This window comes from Bos indicus, chromosome 28 (assembly GCF_029378745.1).
Source record: "Bos indicus isolate NIAB-ARS_2022 breed Sahiwal x Tharparkar chromosome 28, NIAB-ARS_B.indTharparkar_mat_pri_1.0, whole genome shotgun sequence".
Lineage (NCBI taxonomy): Eukaryota > Metazoa > Chordata > Mammalia > Artiodactyla > Bovidae > Bos > Bos indicus.
In genome coordinates, this window is record NC_091787.1 from 16053820 (window position 1) to 16077423 (window position 23604).

At 40.9% G+C, this 23604-nt stretch overlaps 1 protein-coding gene across 2 annotated transcripts in view; it reads right to left on the reverse strand.

Annotated features, from left to right (window-relative positions):
• The window catches only part of ANK3 (ankyrin 3), a 382561-nt gene that overhangs the window by 214935 nt on the left and 144022 nt on the right, over positions 1-23604 (reverse strand). For both annotated transcript variants that reach the window (XM_070781829.1, XM_070781830.1), the window contains exons 6-7: positions 20116-20301; positions 18122-18220 (exon numbers count right to left, since the gene is read on the reverse strand). In XM_070781829.1, the coding sequence (XP_070637930.1) occupies positions 18122-18220; positions 20116-20301 (285 nt within the window). The remainder of the gene's footprint in view (positions 1-18121; positions 18221-20115; positions 20302-23604) is intronic.

Here is a 23604-nt window from a genome sequence, read left to right on the forward strand (position 1 = left end):
CACTCAATATGCCAAAATTTTGAAAACTCAGCAGTGGCCACAGGACTGGAAAAGGTCAGTTTTTATTACAATCCCAAAGAAAGGCAATGCCAAAGAATGCTCAAACTACCGCACAATTGCACTCATCTCAGATGCTAGCAAAGTAATGCTCAAAATTCTCCAAGCCAGGCTTCAATAGTCCATGAACTGTGAACTTCCAGATGTTCAAGCTGTTTTAGAAAAGGCAGAGGAATCAGAGATCAAATTGCCAACATCTGCTGAATCATTGAAAAAGAAAGAATATTCCAGAAAAAATCTACTTCTGCTTTATTGACTGTGCCAAAGACTTGACTGTGTGGATCACCACAAAATGTGGAAAATTCTTAAACAGATGGGAATACCAGACCACCTGACCTGCCTCCTGAGAAGTCTGTATGCAGGTCAGGAAGCAACAGTTAGAACTGGACATGGAACAACAGACTGGTTCCAAAAAGGAAAAGGAGTACGTCAAGGCTGTATATTGTCACTCTGCTTATTTAACTTATATGCAGAGTACATCATGAGAAATGCTGGGCTGGAGGAAGCACAAGCTGGAATCAAGATTGCTGGGAGAAATATCAATAACCTCAGATGACACCACCCTTATGGCAGAAAGTGAAGAAGAACTGAAGAGCCTCTTCATCATGAGAAATGCTGGGCTGGAGGAAGCACAAGCTGGAATCAAGATTGCTGGGAGAAATATCAATAACCTCAGATATGCAGATGACACCACCCTTATGGCAGAAAGTGAAGAAGAACTGAAGAGCCTCTTGATCAAAGTGAAAAAGGACAGTGAAAAAGTTGGCTTAAAGCTCAACATTCAGAAAACTAAGATCATGGCATCTGGTCCCATCACTTAAGGGCAAATAGATGGGGAAGCAATGGAAACAGTGAGAGACTTTATATTTTGGGGCTCCAAAAACATTGCAGATGGTGACTGCAGCCATGAAATTAAAAGACGCTTGCTCCTTGGAAGAAAAGTTATGACCAACCTAGAAAGCATATTAAAAAGCAGAGACATTACTTTACCAACAAAGGTCCGTTTAGTCAAAGCTATGGTTTTTCCAGTAGTCACGCAAGTATGGATGTGAAAGTTGGACTATAAAAAAGCTGAGCACCGAAGAACAGATGCTTTTGAACTGTAGTGTTAGAGAAGACTCTTGAGAGTCCCTTAAACAGCAAGGAGATCCAACCAGTCCATCCTAAAGGAAATCAGTCCTGAATATTCATTGGAAGGACTGAATCTGAAGCTCCAATACTTGGGCCATCTGATGCGAAGAACTGACTCATTTGTAGAGACCCTGATGCTGAGAAAGATTGAAGGCGGGAGGAGAAGGGGACAACACAGGATGAGATGGTTGGATGGCATCACTGACTCAATGGACATGAGTTTGAGTAAACTCCAGAGTTGGTGATGGACAGAGAGGCCTGGCGTGCTGCAGTCCACGGGGTTACAGACAGTTGGACACAACTGAGCGACTGAACGGAACTGAACTGTGGTATGGGGAAACTCAGCAGGGCCTAGAGATCAGAGTCCACTCTGTATCCTATTTTCTCTGCCTAGTCCACCAAACACTCACATGTTTACCAAACATATGAATTTTCATCTCCATGTGAATTGTCTTTCTCCCTGCTGAAGTCCCTAACCCCTGCTCCCAGCTTCCTCTTTTGTCTTAAGATGATATTTAAAGTGAGAATTTCATCCATTTGGGCAAGTATCTCAGTTTTCCTGGTCTCTTCCATGTACACGTTATGAAACTTTTGTTTGATTTCCTCCTGTTAATCCGTCTCACGTCAGTTTAATTTTTAGTCCAGCCAGAAGAGCCTAGAAGGACAGAGGAAAATTTCTTCCTCCCTCACAACTGCAAGTCTTCTTGGATACTTCATTTTTGTAATAGGTGTACTGAGATATAAGTCACATACCATAAAGCTGACCATTTTAAAGTGTGCGATTCAGTGGTTTTTTTTAGTATATTCACAAAGTTGTGCAGCCATCATATCAACTTAGAACATTTTCATCTTTCTGCTAGAAAAAGAAAAAACAGGCCCCAAACAGAACACTTGTGCTAAGACCCACCAAGACTTAAGACCTAACCAATTGTAGTTCAGTGTCTCCCAGGAACGTGACCTTGAACAAGTCAATCTGGAATTACCTGGTCAGCACTAGGGAGGTAATCTGCCCAATGGACACCAGCCTTCTCCCAAAGGAAGGTGAGCTTGCCTGGAACAATCCACTCTGCTAGAAACGTCCTTTTCCCACCCCGTTCTGCCTATCAATGTCTTTTCTTCTATACAGCTCCTGGGAGCACTTTCTATGTGTTAGATGGGATGCTGACTGATTAATGAATCATTGAATAAAGGCAATTAAATCTTCAAATTTACTCATTTGAATCGCGTTTTTTAACAATCACTGAAAGAAACCTCATACATTAAACAGTCACTTTTTCTGTCCCCTCAACCTGCTGGCAACCACTAATCTACTTTCTGTCTCTATGGATTTTCTGACTTCAAACACTTTATACAAATGGAATCATACAATATGTGGCCTTTTGTGTCTGGCTTCTTTTACTTAGCATGTTTTGAAACTTCATCCATGCTGTAATATGTATCAATACCTCCTTTTTTTATTTTTATAAGAATGCCTGACTTTTTCATGCCTTAAGAAATCCATAAAGCATCATGGAGGCGAGATAGGGGAGAGATAGAATGAGAATTAGGGCTTACAAGGTCCTACTGTATAGAACTGGGAATTATATTCAATATCCTATGATAAACCATAATGGAAAAGAAAATGAAAAAACATACGTCACTTTGCCGCACAAAAGAAATTAACAACATTGTTAATCAACTATACTTCAATTTAAAAAAAAATTTTTTTAAAATCCATAAAATACATGCAAACAAATGATTCTTTCAGTGATAATGATTTGAGATTCCAAGGATATATCCAGGAATATTTCAAACAATGGAATATAAGGTAAGAAAAGATCCTGGCCTTCACAGTCTAATATAGAAGTAGGTGTTTTCTAACAGCAACAAAACTCAACTTTAGGTGGCCTATTATTAATACAAGTATAAATACACTCCGAAACGCCCCTTATACTATAATCATCATTATTGAGATGACCACCAGTGTTAGTCAAAATCCAGTTTTCTCTTACTTCATCAAGCTCTAATGAAATGAAATAGTCTTTTTGGATCAAATCTTTTTCTCTTCCCTAGATTTCCTAACTGCTCACTCAGTCCACATCAACTCTTCTCTCTCTGTGCTTTATGGATAAGAAGATTAAGTCCACACAGGTCTTGCTGAGACTGACACTGAGATATTGATGTCACTGACATTTCCTTAGCCCCACTCACCAGAGAGACCAACCAAACTCCATCAGAGAAGATGCCAGACAGTTCTGGGCTCCCCCAGAAAGTGGCAGCAAATGCTTGGATATTGGATGTTTGTTGTGAAATAGGCTCTGAATGTTTGGATCTTTTCTGCTCTGAAGACCTCAAGTGATTTATTTATTTTTTTCTAAGGATAATACGAGACTGTGTATCATTAATCCTGTCAGAGGCTTTCACTTGGATTAACAGATGATGGCTCATCCTCAATTTAGATAAGACACTGCCAGGTTTCCCTCTAGTTCTGCAAATGGTTTAGTAGTGGGGGAATACAGAGCATCTTTAGAGTAAATATTTCACACCTCTTTCTTCTCACCCACACCCTCTGTCATATATACAATCCTGCCTGTTTCCTGAGGGACAGGTAACTGGGATGGAAACTTGTCTTGGACTCTCTTCTCAATCACAAACTCATCTTCCACCTTTGTATCACTGGATGTTAGGGCCGACTGGGTTTTGGAACTGTCTTTACATCTCCAGTATATGCTTTACATGAAAAAAAATTAATTTTAGTAAAATAAATATAAACTTTCTATGTTTAACCACTTTTAAATGTACAGCTAAGTAGTGTTAAATTACTAAGTGTGGAAAATTCTGAATTCCAGAAAAATACCTGCTTCATTATCTATACTAAAGCCTTTGACTGTGTGGATCACAATAAACTGTGGAAAATTCTGAAAGAAATGGGAATACCAGGCCACCTGACCCGCCTCCTGAGAAATCTGTCTGCAGGTCAAGAAACAACAGTTAGAAAACCGGACATAGAACAACAGACTGGTTCCAAATTGGGAAAGGAGTCAAGGCTGTATATTGTCACCTTGCTTATTTAACTTATATGCAGAGTACATCATGTGAAATGCTCGGCAGGATGAAGCACAAGCTGGAATCCAGATTGCTGGGAGAAATATCAATAACCTCATATGTGCAGATGACACCACCCTTATGGCAGAAAGTGAAGAGGAACTAAAAAGCCTCTTGATGAAAGTGAAAGTGGAGAGTGAAAAAGTTGGCTTAAAGCTCAACATTAAGAAAACAAAGATCATGGCATCCTGTCCGATCACTTCATGTCAAACAGATGGGGAAACAATGGAAACAGTGACACCTTTATTTTCACGGGCTCCCAAAATCACTGCAGGTGGTGACTGCAGCCATAAAATTAAAAGACACTTGCTCCTTGGAAGAAAAGCTATGACAAACCTAGACAGCATTTTAAAAAGCAGAGACATTACTTTGCTGACACAGTTGAGCTACTGAACTGAACTGAAGTAGTGTTAAGTACATTCATATTGTTGTGTAACCAACAGAACTTTTTTCATCTTGCAACACTGAAACTCTGTACTCATTACATATCCTTATTCCCTTCTTCCCCAGACCATGTCAAACTATGCTACTTCCTATCTCTCTAAATTTGACTACTCTGGTTATCTCATATACGTGGCAGGATACAATATTCGTCTTTTTGTGACTGGCTCATTTCACTTAGCATATGGTCCTCAAGGTTCATCCACACTGTATCATATGTCAGAATGTCCTGCCTTTCTAAGGCTGAACAGTATTTCATTGTATGTATGTATATGCAACATTTGGTTTATTCATTTGTCTGTCAGTGGACACTTGTGTTGCTTCTACATTTTGGTTATTGCGAATAATGCTGCTTTGAACCTGGTATACAAATATTTGAGAGTCTGTTTTTTGTGTATATATACATATACATATACACACATATATATATAGTATTTAGAAGTGGAATTGCTATATCATATGATGACTCTATATCTAACCTTTTGAGGAATCTCTATAACTTTTTTCCCTAGCAGCTATAGCATTTCACTTTTCCACAGAGCACAAGGGCTCCAATTTCTCCATGTCCTTGCCAACAACTTTCTTTCCTTCTCTTCTTCCTTTGTCTCTTTCCCTGTTTCTTCCCTCCTCCCTCCCTTCCTATTTTTGATAGTAGCCATCCTAATGGACGTTCAATATATTCTTTCTAAATTTTTTTTTAGTATTCATTTCAGGGTCTCCATAATTCTATAGTAGTGGTTTAGTCACCAAGTCTTGTCCGACCCTTGCAACCCCACAGACTGTAGCCTGCCAGGCTCCTCTAACCATGGGTCTCCAAGCAAGAATACTGGAGTAGGTTACCATTTTCTTCTCCAGAGATCTTTCCAACCCAGGAATCAAACCTGGGTCTCCTGCATTGCAGGCAGATTCTTTATTGACTGAGCTCTGAGGGAAGAAGCCACAATTCCATAAATGATGAAAAATTGTTGGCCACTGAGAATTGAAATAGTTTTGAAATCAAAACTGCCTTTTGATCCTATAATAATGTTTTAGAAAAAAAAAAAAAGAGTTCTGCTAAAAAAGTGATACCTATTGACTTAGACCAGAGAAGGAAATGGCAACCCATTCCAGTATTCTTGTTTGGAGAATCCCATGGACAAAGGAGCCTGGTGGCTACAGTCCATGAGTCACAAAGAGTTGGATATGACTGAGCACGCGTGCACACAGGCACTGACTTAGACCAAGCAACTCTTCATTTTACTTGAGAATGAAGTTTGTTTAATTCAAAAAAAAAAACCTCAAAAGACAAACTCCACCAATTATTAGGCTGTTACTTGGTGGAGGCCTAATGAGGCATACATCACCTCATTTATTCTCCACGACAACCCATGAAAGAGATGCTATTAACTCATATCCACAGTTCAGCAATTAGTGAAGCTGAAAGGAGTTACAGATCCCATGGCTAGAAAATGCCAGAAGTGGGTTGTGAAGCTGAGTTGTGATTCCAAAAGCTGTGCTGGCTCTTTCCAGTAGGTCATATAGGACAAATATATCCAGATAGTAAGTCTCTTCCAACTTGAGCAAACACCAACGCTAGCTCTGAATCCAAGTAGCATAGTCCCTATACTCAAAATGCTGCCTGCAGACAATTTCCAACCAAAAGGAAAGAGCTATAAAGCATCAGTCTTCTGGTTCTAATCTCACTCTGCTACCTCACCGACAACCAAACAGAGGAATGTCCACAAGTTGATCACACACCTTGCAACCCTCACCCTTAATGTTGCATTTAAAGCCCTTTGCCCAAAAGCCATCAAGAAGTTCAGGTCTTTGGGCATTAGCTGCCCATCCTCCTTGCTTGTTGTTTAGTCGCTAAGTCATGTTGGACTCGTGACCCCATGGTCTGTAGCCCACGAGGCTCCTCTGCTCATGGGATTTCCCAGGCAAGAATACAGGAGTGGGTTGCCATTTTCTTCTCCAGAGGATCTTCCTGATCCAGGGATTGAACTTGTGTCTCCTGAATTGGCTGATGGATTCTTTACCACTGAGCCACCATAGAAGCCCATTCTCCTTGCTTGGCACCCTACATATAGATGATATACTTCCCTTCACCATACACACACACACACATGAAAGCTATAAAAATATTCAGCCTCTAAAAGAGTGGCTAGTTCAACTCTGACATTTTAAAGAACTCATGGATCTCATATTTCTTTAATTATATCACTATTAGTGCTGATTCAAAAGGAGCCTGCTCTGTGTTGATAGAAAAGAAAGCCTTTCTCTGCCATAAGTATCTAAGACTAGAGGGACATATTGTAATTCAACCAAAGTGGGGATGAAAAATTCAATTATTAAATAATAAATTGTTTTCTATACATTGAGGAAAGTTGTTTTATTACTAAAAATGAGTTAATGATATTAGATTTCTAGGAATCTTTCTAATGAGTGCTGCAACTTTACTAAAACAGTCTCTTTTTTTCCTAACTAGTCCATCTTTAAAACAGTCTATCTTTTTACTCCACTAGTAAAATTTCTTAAAAACAAATATATGAAGGTACTTTATAAATTTTCCACACTCATGTCATTTCTGATGAACCTGAAACGAAAGTAATTTCTGTGTTGAATATTTTTCTTTCCCTGCCAGAAAGTAAATCACTCTGCAGGCTTTGGAGATGTCAGTAAACATGACACTGTTAGTTCCTCAACTATCCTGCCCTCATTTGGCCTTCCAATAAATCAGATTCTTGCTGAAGTTTCAAACATCTTAAAAAATGAAAATAATGTTTTTGAAATTTCTAACGAATGATGGATTGATAAGAAAAAAAAAAAAAGCCAGTTTACTGCAAATGGCCTTATCTATGTGCAATGTACTTGTTCTAAGGAGATGGAGCTCCTCCGGGGACCGTGAAGACCACAGCTACCCAGAGGCCAACGTTCCAGCCTCAGGTTCCATCTGGCACCCAGCTGGGGGCTGATGGTCACAAACTGAGGCATAAAAAGTGAGTTAGAAGCTCTGATTCAAATGTTTGATTCTTCCATCTTATGCTCAGTAGGATCTGGAACAAGGAACTCTTTGGGACTTCAGTTCTCATCTGTAAAAATACCTATTCTTGTGGGACTCAAATGACGCACTGCAGGAAAGTATTTTGTAAGCTGTAAATATGATAGGAATTCAAGGTTATATTAAAGGCTTATAAATATAAAGGCAGTTGTTATAAGCAAAAGAATTAATGAGATTTCTGTGACTCAACTTTAGATAATTTACATAAAGATTTTATTTATAAGCACAGCCTCAGTCCATGTTGTTTAATATGGTTGATCAGAAGAATCACCTGAGGGAAATGTATGATACCTTTTTGTCATATAGCCATTAAGTCTCTAAGTATTAAGAGTCTATTTCAAAGCAAGATCATTAGGAATTCAACAATGCAGAACTGATAGAGACGATAAATAAAATGTAGTGGAAATGTGAATGCATTATCTTTAAAAATGAATCTGATCATTTGTCAGTTTTTAAGTTTGCTAATCTTTCAATTAGGGCTTTCCTGGTGGCTTGGACTGTAAAGAATCTGCCTGCAATGCAGGAGATCTGGGTTTGATCTCTGGGTAGGGAAGATCCCCTGGAGCAGGGAATGGCAACCCACTCCAGTATTCTTGCCTGAGAAATCCTACAGACAGAGGAGCCTGGTGAGCTACAGTCCATAAGGTCACAAAGAGTCAGACATGACTGGGAGACTAACACTTTCACAATCTTTCAATTAAAACATCCTTAAATATATGATGGGGGTTTGTAGTAAATGAAAAAAAAAAAACCTTCAAAGTCTTTAAAAATATATTGAATTCATTTTGCAGCTGGCACAGGCAGAGAACAAATAGCCAGCGGATCCAGGAAAGGCTACTGTCAGTTCTGGTTACCCTGGGATGACCCTGGATTAAATCCAAAGCCTGGTACACACTTCCTCCAATGCTGGAATATTATGAACTACATAGTTTGAATACGGTTTATTTTACTTGATTGTTTGTACTGTCTAATTTTACTTGACTGACTTAGTTTGCTGTTCTTAGCTCAAGCTCTACCACCTTGAAGCTGGATGATTTAATTGAAACAGAAGTTATTTAACTTCTTTCTCTCTGGTGTAAAATGAAACCCATACCCACATCTCAGAGGATGACTGTGAGGAATAAATGAAACAATGTATCAGAAACTTACTACAGTACCTAGTAATAAATGAAAGCTATTTCCTAAATTGACCTGAATTTTGGATAAGTATTTCCACCTCATATTTCAATTCTCAGTAATAAGAGCTCAAAGACCCTCAGAGTCTCCCAGTCCAACCACTCTGAGGGATGCACCATAGGGGAAGCTTGACGCCCTCTGAAGAGGGGTCCCAGAGTGAGCCCGAATTGCTAGGCCCTTCTTCCCCACCTGGGGACATTCCCATCTCTCCATCTCTTGGCTACAGAAAGATGATCAATCCAGCAGTGCTGTCTCTGAAGGAACAGCATTGGCTCCACTGGCATTCTGGTTGGGACACTGTTAATGGCATGGGGATGTCTATGAAGGGGCTAAGCCATCCCAGCCCTCTGCTGTTACATGCCAGCCATCATTCCACTTCTCCTTTTAAAGTCCTGCAATGACTTTTAAGAAGAGAGAGTAGAATGCTGGGGACCACGGCCTGGAGGTGGTGGGTGAGTTGGAGAGATATTGTTTATAGGTATGAACTTGCAAATGGTAAATAAGTTGTGGAGATCTAATGCACAGCATAGTGATCATAGTCAACAATACTGTATTACCAACTTCAAAGTTGCTGAGACTAGATCTTGATTGTTCTCACCCCCAAAAGAAATGATTATGTGACATGTCGGATCTATTAGCTAATATGACTGTAGTAGTTGGATTGTAATATACAAACTAACACCTTTTATACCTCAAACTTACAAAATGTATTATGCTGATTATCTAAAAAACAAACAGATAAACCAACCCCAAATCCTGCAATTACTCCCTTCTACTTTCAGGATCCAGACCAGTTCCTTCAGTCCAGCTGGGTTTTCAGGGGGTCCCCTCCCACTGGCACGGACTCACCATCCATCTCCAGCCTCATTTCATACGTACAAATGGGCCTCAGTCTCCAATTCTTGGAGTTCACTCTAATCCCTTTACATCCATCCCAGCTTAGCTTTAAAGTTTTTCAACTATGCAGGCATAAGCTGATCTCCTGCGTGAACTTGTTTTCTTGCAACCTACTACTTTGATTTGGGAAAGAGCCTTTAAATGATTGTGCATGTGTTCCCAAAATCACCTCTGCAACGTTTTGGTTCTGCAAAGTCCTAAATGCTTCCCTCTAAGTGTCCCTTCACACTTCCTGTATATTCTTCAAACCACCAGAGGAAGAAGAACAAGACTTTCTCATGGAAGAACTATGATGCCTAGGAGAAGGCAAGGTTGCACCTGAGTTCATCCAAGAGTACCTTCTGACAACAGGGAGTGTGAACAATGGTCCGAATGTTCAGCAGGGGTGGGGGGGTGCGGTGCAGTGGCCCTCGGCTGCTATTTGCACTCACTGGAGGAAATGAAAATTCTACAGTTAATGAATAACTCCCTTTTAAAGTGCAAATGAATAAAATGGGCTCTGCCAACTCCTACCTTAATAGAACTTTATTTCACAGAATTTCAAAATAGGATTTATTCGGGTCATTTAAAAATGTTCTCAGAGCAACAATTCTAGAGCAGCACTGTAGGGAGCAGGGTGTATACTCAAAGAGGAAAAGTGAAACAAAGGGAAAGATGTACTTTCCAATTTCTGTGATTTTTTTGTATTGGTATTCTTACTGTCTCGGACCACATCATGTTAATAGCTTGGCAAAGGCTGACTTCCTCACGCTGACAAACACAGATGCAAACAATGTAACTCCAGCATTCTAGGAGGCATCATGTCTGACTAGCTCTGGAAGTACTTGAGAGAGTAGCCGTGATGCCACTTGTTTGACATGTGTCACACTTGATAGGTGAACGTGCCTTACAATGATGGGTCTCCTCGCGGAGGCGAGCATTAATCACCACCGCCACAAATGCGGCTAGGACGCTGGCCCGCAGGCTGAGCAATTTATATAGATCATTTTGTGCAGTCACAGGATGCTGTGCATTGGATACTATGGTTGGACCCATTTTATGGATGATAAAGTTGAAGCATAAATAACTTGCCCAGGAGTGTATGAACTAAGACACAGTACCAGTGTGGAACTCCAGCAGTCTGAGTGCCGGGCTGTTTGCTTTGACACTGTTCTACACCGACCCTCTATTGCCAAAGGCCTCCATTCTGTCAGACAAGGTGGTCGAGCAGAAGGGAAGGGCGTGTGGTCGACTGATCTCTCCCTCATCTGGTGACTAGAAAACTGCAGTTGGATGATGAAGAGACTTGCCCTGGACCCGATCAATGACTGATGACACAGCCAGGATGAGAGCCGGGGTTCCTTATCTGAGGACATTTCTCCTCACCTCAGGCTGCTACAGCTTAGAAACTTCACCTTTTCAAACAAGAACAACACAGATCCCATACCACACAGTAAGATGTTAATAAGCTCCAATGTACTAATGGATTTAAGATAAAAATATCCCTTAAAAAATTACATAGGCAAACGTCCTTTGATGTGGCATTTGGGGAATTAAATGGAAAAGGCAGGACTAAGAGCGCATGGCGTGCTTAGAGCAATCCTCTATAAAAGGTCTATTCCCCCACCACTCTGCCCTTGCCTGACTGGTTTTGTTCTTCCTGAGATGTTAATATCACCATGGCAACAAGAATATGCTTCATGAATTAGCCACATGGTGACTTTCCCATAACTCACATTCCTTTGCTAAGTGCTCCCCAATCTTCATTTTCATTCCAAAGGAGGTTTATATAACCCATTAAAAAATATCTTTAATGCTATTGAGTCTATATTAGGAGATAAACACTGTATTATATTTGAAAACACGTATCAGTAAAAATGAATGTGTGTGTGTGTGTGTGTGTTTGGGCTCAACCCAAGTTAAGGAATGACATCTATTTAAAAAATAGGACTGTAGAATGCGGGGAAAATATTTTTTTTTATGTATTTGCAGTGACAGCACCACACAAACCATAGCAAAGTCTGCAGAAGCCCTGGACCCTTATAAAAACATGACAAAAAGTCACCTTCCTGAAGGAGCTATGCTCAACTCTTCTCCTCCATGTTTGAGTAGCTGATGCCCGTTCCTAGCTCTGTCAGCGGTGGCCTTGATAGCTCATAAACTGAGGCGCTACTTCAGATACCCTTCACCGAACAAAGCTTGGCAGCAGCTCTTGGTGACTAACCCTCTGTCCTAGGTTTGTCTTCCAAGGTCAACTATGCTGCTCAGTCTGAAATCAATTTGCCCCTCAGTGTCTGACAGTCAATACCTGGGTTTGGTGCACTTGCCTATCCCTCTCTATTTAGAATCCTATGGATTTCTCATCTCCCTTAATGAAGCTCATATCAGTTTGGGAAGTGGGACCCTGACACCAGGTTGAAGCTCAGTCTGAAACTCTGACAGATCAGGAAGAGGACTGGGGCTTGAAGAAAGCAGGTTTGAACAGGTACTGGGTGCCCGGGAGTCGTGGATTATTATTTATTCGTTCATTCTTGAATTCAATAAATACAGCGTTGGTCAAAAAGTTCATTCAGATTTTTCCATAATGTGTTACGGAAAACCTCGAATGAACTTTTTGGCCCACCCAATATGATAGTCCTTCTCAGTGCTAGGTGCTGGGTTTGGAATACCAGGAATTCCAAAATGTGTAGTAACACATAAATCTGCCCTTGTGGAGCTCAAAGTCCTGCAGGGAGGCAAAACTCAGGGTGTGGGGGGCCTACTTCATGATACTTCTACTTCCGCCTGAGTAGGACTGCTCAGATAATGCACGTACCTTATTAAAGAATTAGGGGAGAGTCTGTGTTGTATGGCTGAGCATTCTGGGGCCTCAACAATTTAATAGCATCAGGACAGTGAGTTAATTGAGTCTGAACCTCCAGGTCTAGCTTATAGCAGAAGTGCTGTAATATTTGCTAGGTGGAATTTAGGAGAAGGCAATGGCACCCCACTCCAGTACTCTTGCCTGGAAAATCCCATGGATGGAGGAGCCTGGTAGGCTGCAGTCCATGGGGTTGCTAAGAGTCGGACACGACTGAGTGACTTCACTTTCACTCTTTACTTTCATGCATTGGAGAAGGAAATGGCAACCCACTCCAGTGTTCTTGCCTGGAGAATCCCAGGGACAGGGGAGCCTGATGGGCTGCCGTCTATGGGGTTGCACAGAGTCGGACACGACTGAAGCGACTTAGCAGCAGCAGCAGCAGCAGCAGGTGGAATTTAACTGAGAAAGGAAATCTCCTGATAATGTTTATCCATAGACATCGTGCTGACCCCACGTCGACCTCTTATTTGGGTGGAATGTAAAATCTGACACTTGTATGTTACCATCAGTGGGATTAGTAGTTCAACTGTCTAAAACCACTGCTCTCACTTTAATCAACAATTAAGATACTTTAAAGTAGCCTTTCTTATGACTTAACTGAGTTCCAAAAGTGGCCAAGCCTCTGCCAAAACTGCTCAAAACATCTAGAAAGGCAGTACAGTCGGACACGTTAACTGTGACACACACCAAGATCTATCACATGTGATTAGAACATCACACAGCTAAATAGCTGAGCCGCAGTCTCTCAGCATCCCTGCACAGGGCGCCTTCACAGATGGAGATTGAGGCTGTATAGGACAGTAGGAATTGAACCTTTTGAAATGTAGTTACTAAAGATAGTATCAACTATAAAACTCACCCTTCTTCACTAAGTTTTCTTTTCTTTTTTTAGCTGCACTGTGTGGCATGCAGATCTTAGTTCCCTGACTAGGGACTGAACCTATGCCCCCTGCAACAGAAGCACAAAAGTCTTAACCACTGGACACCAAGGAAGTCCCCCAAACTCACTATTCTTAACAGAAGGATTCACATGGTACACAAATTGTATTTGAGTTATTTTACACACAGAGTGACTCTATAGGTAATTAAGATTTCCTTTGTCAAAAAGTGAAAACTATATAACCCGTGCTTCCCTTTCTATTAATACTATATGTATCAAAGTCCTTAGAGACTGCATTTATCCTCCAGTTGTATTCACTAGTGTTTTCCAGCTGCTTGGTAACATTTACATTTCCTTTTTCATTCTTACATGTCTTACTTTGTAAACCTCCTGAAATCCTTCTGGAAACAAATGAGGTATAACACTCAAACACATAAAATCCCTAATCCTTTCAGAGATCAAAACCAAAAAGTACTACATACCAAGACCAATAGAAGGATATTTTATTCAATTATCTTCCCCAAATGGGAAGGTAAATAATAATTTACAAGAGAAAGGTCAATGACAAGAGTGAAGATTAAGTTAGGTGGTCCATTACATTTGATAAAAAAAACTCTTAGCCAGCAAAGTATTCATCTATCTTCTTCAATCACTAAAAAGGAATTTTGCAGGCACCCAATAATATAATTTGGCTTTTACTTACTAAAGTGCATAAATGCTCCTGAGTGGAATGACAATCAGTAGCAGCTCTGGTGTGTCTTAGTCACATTCTCTTTCCCAAGAGAGCCAGGATAATTTGCTAAGAGAGCAAGGGTCACGCATAAATTCAGATGGTGTCAAGGCCATCTCAGCACATGAATGCAGAGAGCAAAGTGTGCCGACGCTGCAAAGCAGTATTCAGCACTTACTCTATTTACTCCCTGCAGCAGATCCACGAGGCTGAACAGGTCTCCGTGGATAATCCAAAAGGAAATATTTAAGATGTCAGACAGGATATCTTACATATATATACATGGCAGAATTACAATACAAAAGTCCACATTTACATCATAATAAAAATCTAAGGAAAGGTATTAACGTAACAGGTAATTATGATGTAAAGCAGTTACCATCACTGATACTAGGGGTATATAGGCGCCACTGGCTAGGATCTGCTTTCTTGCTGCCTAAATTAGCCGGCACTATAAGAAGCAGAGAAAGCAATCCGTTCTAGTGTGTTCTACCTTTAGTCACCTGTGTTTGGTTCTGCCTATCGGCTTTGGACATGTACATGGACTGCATGCAGGAAATGATTCCAGAAGGGTGGTTCCCCACTGCTATCCCCACTTCTCTTTGCCAGCAGGTAGCCATCCATTCTCGAGGTCATGCTCTCAGCCCATGAAGAACCTCAAGACTGTATCTGACTTTCTTCAGTGATCTGTCACAGCCAGGAAGCAGACATCACGGCCTCCCCCAGACAATGGTGGCTGCTGTTGTTTTTTAACTTGACCTCTAACTTTCTAATCAGTACCTCTATCTCAACCTGGTTCCTGAAGAACATGATTTATGGTTATGATTTGCAGCTAGTTCTCGGCAACTGAGGCTTACTGATCCTTTAGTGCTTTGACCAGGCAAAATCGGATCTCATCTGTGTTCCAGGGCATTTTACTTTTACCTGCTGTTTCTGCTATATCCCTGAGAGAACTCTGACCTAGGATCAGATCAGATCAGATCAGATCAGTCACTTAGTCGTGTCCGACTCTTTGCGACCCCATGAATCGCAGCACGCCAGGCCTCCCTGTCCATCACCAACTCCCGGAGTTCACTCAGACTCACAGCCATCGAGTCAGTGATGCCATCCGGCCATCTCATCCTCTGTCGTCCCCTTCTTCTCCTGCCCCCAATCCCTCCCAGCATCAGAGTCTTTTCCAATGAGTCAACTCTTTGCATGAGGTGGCCAAAGTACTGGAGTTTCAGCTTTAGCATCATTCCTTCCAAAGAAATCCCAGGGCTGATCTCCTTCAGAATGGACTGGTTGGATCTCCTTGCAGTCCAAGGGACTCTCAAGAGTCTTCTCCAACACCACAGTTCAAAAGCATCAATTCTTTGGTGCTCAGCCTTCTTCACAGTCCAACTCTCACATCCATACATGACCACAGGAAAAACCATAGCCCTAACTGGATCGACCTTTGTTGGCAAAGTAATGTCTCTGCTTTTGAATATGCTATCTAGGTTGGTCATAACTTTCCTTCCAAGGAGTAAGCGTCTTTTAATTTCATGGCTGCAGTCACCATCTGCAGTGATTTTGGAGCCTAGAAAGACCCTACTTAAGGTGGGAAGGGAGAGGACTCTGTAACACAAAAGGGTAGTTGCTGGATTAGTATATAATATTACTAGAGATTTGGAACCCACAATGTGTTTGTGGAGGCAACTAGCAGTTGCCTCTGATTAAGCTCTTCATGAAGACCAGTCCAGCTCAGACCTCCTACAGCAAGCCATCCATCAGCCACTGCAGAGGGGAGCATGGGCTTTCCAGTATGAGCAACAGTCCAGGCATCCTAGTGAGTACAATCAAACTCTGCCGCCGCCTTCAGCTCAGAATGCTACGAGGCCCCACTAATTAGGAATGGCTGGGAGTAAACACTTTTTTAAATCAGCAAAAGGTCTGAAATTTAACATTTTAAACAAAGGCTCGATGCAACTATCTTAAATCACATATGGTAATTCAGACAAGGTTAACAACAACGGTCTGAGGTCTCCACTGATCTTTAATTGATAAATTAGCATCATTTGTAATTACCATAGTAATTGTTTTAATGTAAATGGATGCTTTGGAATTGCTTGAAGGAGGCTGAAAATACTGTAATTTGTCCTCCTAAATTGTTTAAACATTGTCCCAATCTTCTTATTTTCAGCAGCATCAGGAAATTTCTGAACAATGGCACCAAGACAAACTTCAAACACTACCCTGACATGAATTTTCCAAATGTCCTAATTAGAAGATGCGACTTAATGAGGTTTTCTGTGAGTTAGAGAAATGAAACCAGAAGAATGCATCTTACAGACACGGGGTTTTCTCACATCGGCATGCCCTGTTTATACATGACTTAAAGAAGTGCTTAGCTTTGTCCTTCTAAATGTCACACAAGCCCTTGGGTCTGCTGAAACCCAAGGATGCTATTAATGCAATAAGAACACACACAGCTCTAGAGTGACAAGAGCTGCCTTATTTAAACTGATAAAAGCTTTTAGCAGGCTGAAGATAATCGGATAGGAAACAGCTTTTATGTTAGTACAATGTTAGCTCTTTTTAATTTTTATAGGACTAATGAATTATAAAAAGGATGAGAAAAATGAACCCCTAACATCATCAGGGTAAAGAGCTTTGGGGTTGAAATTCTGCCTTTTCTCATTTGCTAGCTCTATCATCTGGACCAACTACCTCTTGTCTCGGTTTCCCCTTCTGTAAAACAGGAACAAAAACACTTTTCTTGACATAAGAATTCATGAAATAAAAGTGCTCAGTTTGGCATCTGCTTCAAAGATGGTATTACTTTTACGGCTGCTCCAACTCCTGCTAGAACTAGTATTATGACCGTTCTCCCGATCTGGTCTATTGCCACTTCTCCCCTAACAAGTGAGGTTTTCAGCAAAAATAATACTTCAAATCCTATGTTCAAAATCATAGTGTTGCTGCTGCTGGTGATGACGCGTCAGAACTGTGCTAAGGGTTCTCCACACTCTCCTATTTCTCAATGACCCAGTGCAGGAGTGCCGATGTTATCTTATCATTACGATTTGTTGTTTAATTTCACAATCCATGTTAACTTCATCTTATCAATGAGGAAACTGATGGACACAGAAAGAAAAGTTAAATCTAACACAGGAACCCAGGGAGTCTGAATCCTGAGTCCCCACATCTGACCACTTCTACATTCTGCTTCCTGCTTTGTTCCTATTTCTGATGATACTGTTGCTGATGATCAAGCCCAGCCCAAGACTGGTTTCTACATTCAGAGCCCTACTACTCTGGATTATCTGAGTTGCTGTCCAGGGGTATCTGTGATACTGTAATTCCTTTTGCTATGAATATGAACTTATTTGGGTTACAGAATCTTGTTACACATTCTGGAAGTTTATAGGGGATAGAAGATAAGAGCAAAAGGTGGCCTCTCTTGTTTGGGTTCTGAGATTTGGGCCTCAAATCCAGTTCATTCCCATCTGGAAGATCAAGACCCTGATTTCTACAGCACTGTTAGTGCTATCAGACCCATTTCACACACACTCAGAAATTTCAGCTTGGAGGGACAGCTTGTAGTTTCCAGATGTGATTATTTAAATCACATCTTCTATATGTCACTTATTTATCACACACCCCATCCCCACTTCCGATCTTGGTTTTCTTTCCCTGCTAGAAAATAGGCGTGCCTGTCTACAAGCAAGAAAATGCACTAGAAAAGTAGAAAAACACAGCTTCCACTGACTGGGAGGACCCTTGGAGGTCATCTGGCTTGGCCTCCTCCTCATGTTGGGGGAGTAGGGTTAAGAATCATTTCAAATGCTTTAAAGGCATGTCAAATTGCAGCACTCTTACCCGTGCAGTGAAGTCCACGGCAGCTGCTCGGTTTAACAGCAATGTGGCTACGTTGATGTTTCCATAGTGAGCAGCTATGTGGAGCGGAGTGAAGCCACTCTGGAAAGAAAACACAGCAGACGTTCAACTGATCCCTGTTGGCCTCTTGTCTGACATGTTAATACCACAACCCTGCCCAGATCAAAACGAGGAAGCAAAATATGCTGAGGTCCGCATTCCATTCTGTACTAGGTTTCTTTCCATTAGTGCCAATTGCTCATAGGATTTCAAAGGGATGCCAAACTCACAGGGAGAGGAAGAGCCAGGAAGGAACCAAGGGTGGAGACTGAGCCATTTTTGTGATCTGGGAGCAGAACTACACAGAAGCCAACATGTCCAAAAGTTAAAATAGGGGCGACAAGAAATATCTTGATAGCTCACAGAAAGTTTGATGAGTACCCCTGTTGTATTATTCATGGTAGAACTGTCCACTGAAACTGTCAAAATCTCACTAGTATTATATATTCAATAGAGTCAAATTAACCAACAGTAAAAGCCAATTTTAATGATGAAAGCAATTTGGGGGGAAGAGGTGCTATTACAATTGGTCTTGAATCATGGTGAATGCATTTCATAAAGAAATCGACAAGCTGGTCTCTTTATTAGCAAATGCCTATTCAATAACCCATTTTTCTGGATTGTTCATACCAAGATCATTTTACTTCCTTGAAAAATGCTAAAACATGCAGCGATTTACTTAGTCCCCAAAGATTTCAACCTTACAGGAACTAGATGCATTTCTAAGTCGTCAGCAAGCTTCTCAGCCATGCTAGCGGTCTGACTGACTCTTGTCAAGGGTGGGTCACAGGGTGCCCTTCCGAGGTAACTTTCATTTTGCTGACACCACTGAGGGCGAGTGTCATGCAGAAATCTGAAGATTCAGTCCTAGATGAGTAGAATGACAGGGTTGTCTGCAGCTGTAGGTAGAGCTGAGAAGTTTCTCAAGTGTCAAGATGCTTCATGTCACAGGACTCTATTGTAGTACCCTTAAGTTTCAAGGATGCCTAATCCTTCCTCCTTTCGAACACCAGGTTCAGCTGCAGAAAGCCCTGGTAATCAAACTACTATCTCCTCTGGCACATGCTACTTTGAGGGTGGGGGTAGGAAGCAGGTATCTAGCCTACAGAAGGCAATGCAAAGAAGAAGGGAAAGAAATGAGGCAGCAGCACTAAGGAATGGGAAAATGATGATGCAGATATAGATCAAATGTACACGGATATACATATATATATATATACCTCTGTTGTTCTATTCACCACCATCTAGGTTAACACATTTGGAAGCAAAGAGGAGGAAAAAATGAACGGTTAGTTTGCTCTCGGTGATCGTGGATGGCAGAAAGCTCATGACAGCTAAGTAATGCAGATGGAAGCTCCAATGGCAGCACAATAGGCACAGAAAGAAAGCTAGACTGAATGAAGGGCTACACGATGGCCTATTCCAAACGCCACGTTTCCTTCACAGACACTTGTAAGTAATGCGTGTCCAGACAATGGGAGTTGTTGGCTGGGACTCTGGCTGCTGGCATGCCTTCTGCAGCTGATCAATGCTCAGTGTATTGCCTACCGTCTTAGATATCAACCAAAAATTTATTTGGCACACACTGTGGCTAGCATTTTATAATTTTTCACCTTGATGTTGGAACTGAAGTGCTAAATACATTCAAAATACATGTTCAAAGGAAGGACATTATTGGGTGTCTCTCGATTGATTTCTGTTGAGGTGGCCACCCATTAGCACATATAGGGCAGCACCCACAGGTCCCTCCCAACTGTAGATGCCGAGGGTAGGGGTGCTGCGCCTTCAACTGGATGACTTGGGGGCATGATTTTATTCCTTTCAGCGCAGTTAAGTGCTTGGCGTAAGCATGCCCAAAGGGAGCCCAGGCGTTCTTCACGTTTGGGTGCCTAACAGAGGAGGATGCCGTGTGATGAGTGTGTTTCCCAGGGCCTCACCTTTGACTCCACATCCGCATTGTTGTCATTCTGCAGCAGCAGGGCAGCGGCTTTCGTGTCATCTTTTCGGGCAGCGATGTGAAGAGCTGGAAGACGCACTTTTCCTTTTGTGTCATTTTCTAGCAGAAGTGACACTACTTGATCGTGACCTTGTTGCAAAGCTACTGCCAATGGTGTGAAGCCATCCTGCAAATAGATTATGGGTCAAGATTGGCCCCGATGGATATTTTCTTCTTGATTAACAAATAAGAAGCTGATCGAGTGTCAATTTTTGTTCACAGTTATTAAAGCTGACATATTCAAGTAGTTCCACATATATACGGAAAGATATTAAAAAATACGTACATACATACATATATACACACACACACACCCCAAAACAGAAAATAATTTTAAAGGTAAATTTCCATCATTATTTTCAAACTATTTTATCCAGTACTTGTTGCCTAGTGTATCCTGTCTGCGTCATCACTATACTTTGTAACCTAGTGTATATTTGGTACTCAATTACTATATGTGAATTAATGAACTATACTCATTGCTGTTTTAAGGAAGGTATACATGAAAGACTCTTGGCTTCTCTGACCAATAAAAGAACGGATCATATAAAACATGACTAGAAGCAATTCAGACATACTCACATATCTGTACATTTAGTCTTCCTATTCTATTACCCTGGGACTTGACAAAGAGAAGACAGCTACAGATTTCATTGCAGCTGGAAAATCTAGCATTACTGACCATAAAAAAGAAAGCACAAAGGAGAATATCCTAAGTTGTTGTTATTGTTGTTTAGTTGCAAAGTTGTGTCTGATTCTTTGCATCCCCACAGACTACAGCCCATTAGGTTCCTCTGTCCATGGGATATCCCAATTAAGAATGAGTGAGTTGCCGTTTCCTTCTCCAGGGGATGGTCCTGACCCAGAGATCGAACCTGCATCTCCTGCTTGGCAGGTGGATTCTTTTCCAATGAGCCACCTGGGAAGCCCTTGAATATCCTAAGACTGGCTCCCAAATTTTAAATCTTCAATACTTTAATTATCGCACACTCAAAAGAACATTTCAAAGTCATTTTTGCTAGACAATTGGCAAGTAGGTTACTTATTATTCTATTCAGATCACGATATTTATTATCTGTAGTAAATAATATTTATTATTTGTAGTACAAATAATACTCCTTGTGGTACAAATCGAGGACTGCTCTAATGGAAGAGTGCTTGTAAGGGAAAAAGAAAAAACATAGTTACTTGCATACTCATGTCTTATTGGTTTTCCTAGAAGATCACCTTCACCATTGTTTTCCTTGCTGGAAAACAGATAAGTGCTCCTAGCACTTGTTTGGCTGAATGCAAATCAGTATATTTATATTCAAGGGCTGTAAAATATCGGCCCCCAAGCACCTAAGTGACAGTATTGCCCAGGCCCTTCTCGTATAAATCTTGTATAAATCTCTATTCTCCTTACTGTCTCTACCCTGGCATCTAAACTCAGGCTATTTGCCCCACTCTGAAATGTCCTCCTCCTTGCTCTACATACATAAATTCTATCTACACTCCAAGCTTCAAGATCTGGCTGCAGTTCCACTTGGTCTGTTCAACTTCTCCAGGAAGACCCAAGTGAAGAAGAGGATAACCATCAATGTAAGCAGAAGGACATTCTCTGCAACCATTAATAATAAAGGTTGGATACAACCTAGACATCACCAAAACAATATCACAGGTTACACTTAAAGTACAAAGTTTAAGTGTAATTTAATGTTATGGGAAAAGGAATCAGCATAACCATGAAAATACATGATCTCATTTCCACCAAGAGAAACATACATATTTTGAACATGGACAAAAAAAATCTGGATGGATAAACAGAATGTTATCTCTAGGGACAACTAACTGTGGCTTTTTCATTTCTCTTTTTATTGTACTTCTAAAGGAGGAAACAGGCTCCATCTTGAAAGCAGGACTCCATCTTGGGCCGGACTCTGGACTTTGAGCTATATGCCCAGTATCTATGGAGACGACATACCGACTGGAAAACAGGCCCCCTGGACGGAAGAACCCCAGGGCTCATACCTAGACTCTCCATTGCCTAAAAGAATACCCTAATTATCTGTGTAACCAAATAGAATCATAAATTCTATTATGCTTATTGGGGTATGACCACAGGCCTATTAATAATTGTCCACTGTTAACTACCTAGGCTTAAGGCATATGAATCACGGGTTAACTTTGTATCTTTCTCTTCCTTTGTTCAGACTAGTTTCAGGGAATTTGGGGAGGTCGGTGTGGGAACATACCCTTAGGGTATATAAGGTTTTCACAAAAACTGGTCAGGGTCCTTGGCTAAGAGGAGACTCTGCCTTGGGCCCGCCTGTGTAATAAATCGCACTCCACTATCTGCATTGTCCTTCTGAGTGAGTTTGTTTACTGGAATGCATGGCTACAACACTTCCTCTTTTACTTAATATATTACTTTCACAAAAGAGAAAAACACATCTAAAAAATGGAATGGTGAAAGGAAAGAGCTGTGAATTAAGAGGTAATGTTGCACCTCACTTTTAAAACCTGAGCAAAATCTAAGGGGTAAAAATGACAGCTCACTTGTTTTGCAGCAAAATGAAGTGGTTACATTTCCACCCATAGGAATGTTTCAATCCATAAGGCCTAAACATAAAGGAAACTATTTTGCACCAGAAAATCAACTGGATTAGCACTGACAAGAATGTGCTTCTTGCATAAACCAATTAAAGACACAAAGATACCAGTCCTAAGGTGTTAATAGCTAAAATTAGCAGCTCCAGATTTTGTTTCCAAACCAAGTTTAAAGGGTTTAGTTTGCTCTATGCAGTTATTCTTAAGAGAAAAATACGAGCCGAAAGGAAATATGAAGGAAGCTCCATTTGTACACTGCCTTTTGGAGTATCTGGCACATAATAGATGCCAGAAGTGAACAAATAAATTTACCTCAGGCTTCAAAATCTTGATTAGCCAAAGAAGGAAGATATACATGGAAAGACAGGATATCTATCCATCTATCTACATATTTACCTATATCTATCTATCTATCCTCCTGCTAAAAGACTGAATTAGTTGTTTGAGGATCTCATATATTCCTTTTTAGTCAGTTGTAGTGCCTTTTTGGGGGGCTTGAAAACTTAAAAAAACACAAACAGAGAACCAGTGAGTTACTGATGACTAGTTGACAAGGTAATTCTATAGTCTTTTAATGGTAAACTGGTTTTATGTTTGTTCTAAAAGAGAGACACTCAATGATCTGCCCATCACGGCCTACAAAAAGAATACTACCCGTCCTTCACAGACGAAAAAGTACTACGGAATTGCTGTCATCAGGATATTTATATTACATAGTATTTCCATCCAAAAATACGAAGGGGTTTTCTCTTCTACAACTACCCTGGCTCCCATACCCATCCTCCCTGAAAAACATGATGTGACCTGCATATCAGATTTGAGGCACTCACACAGGTTACAT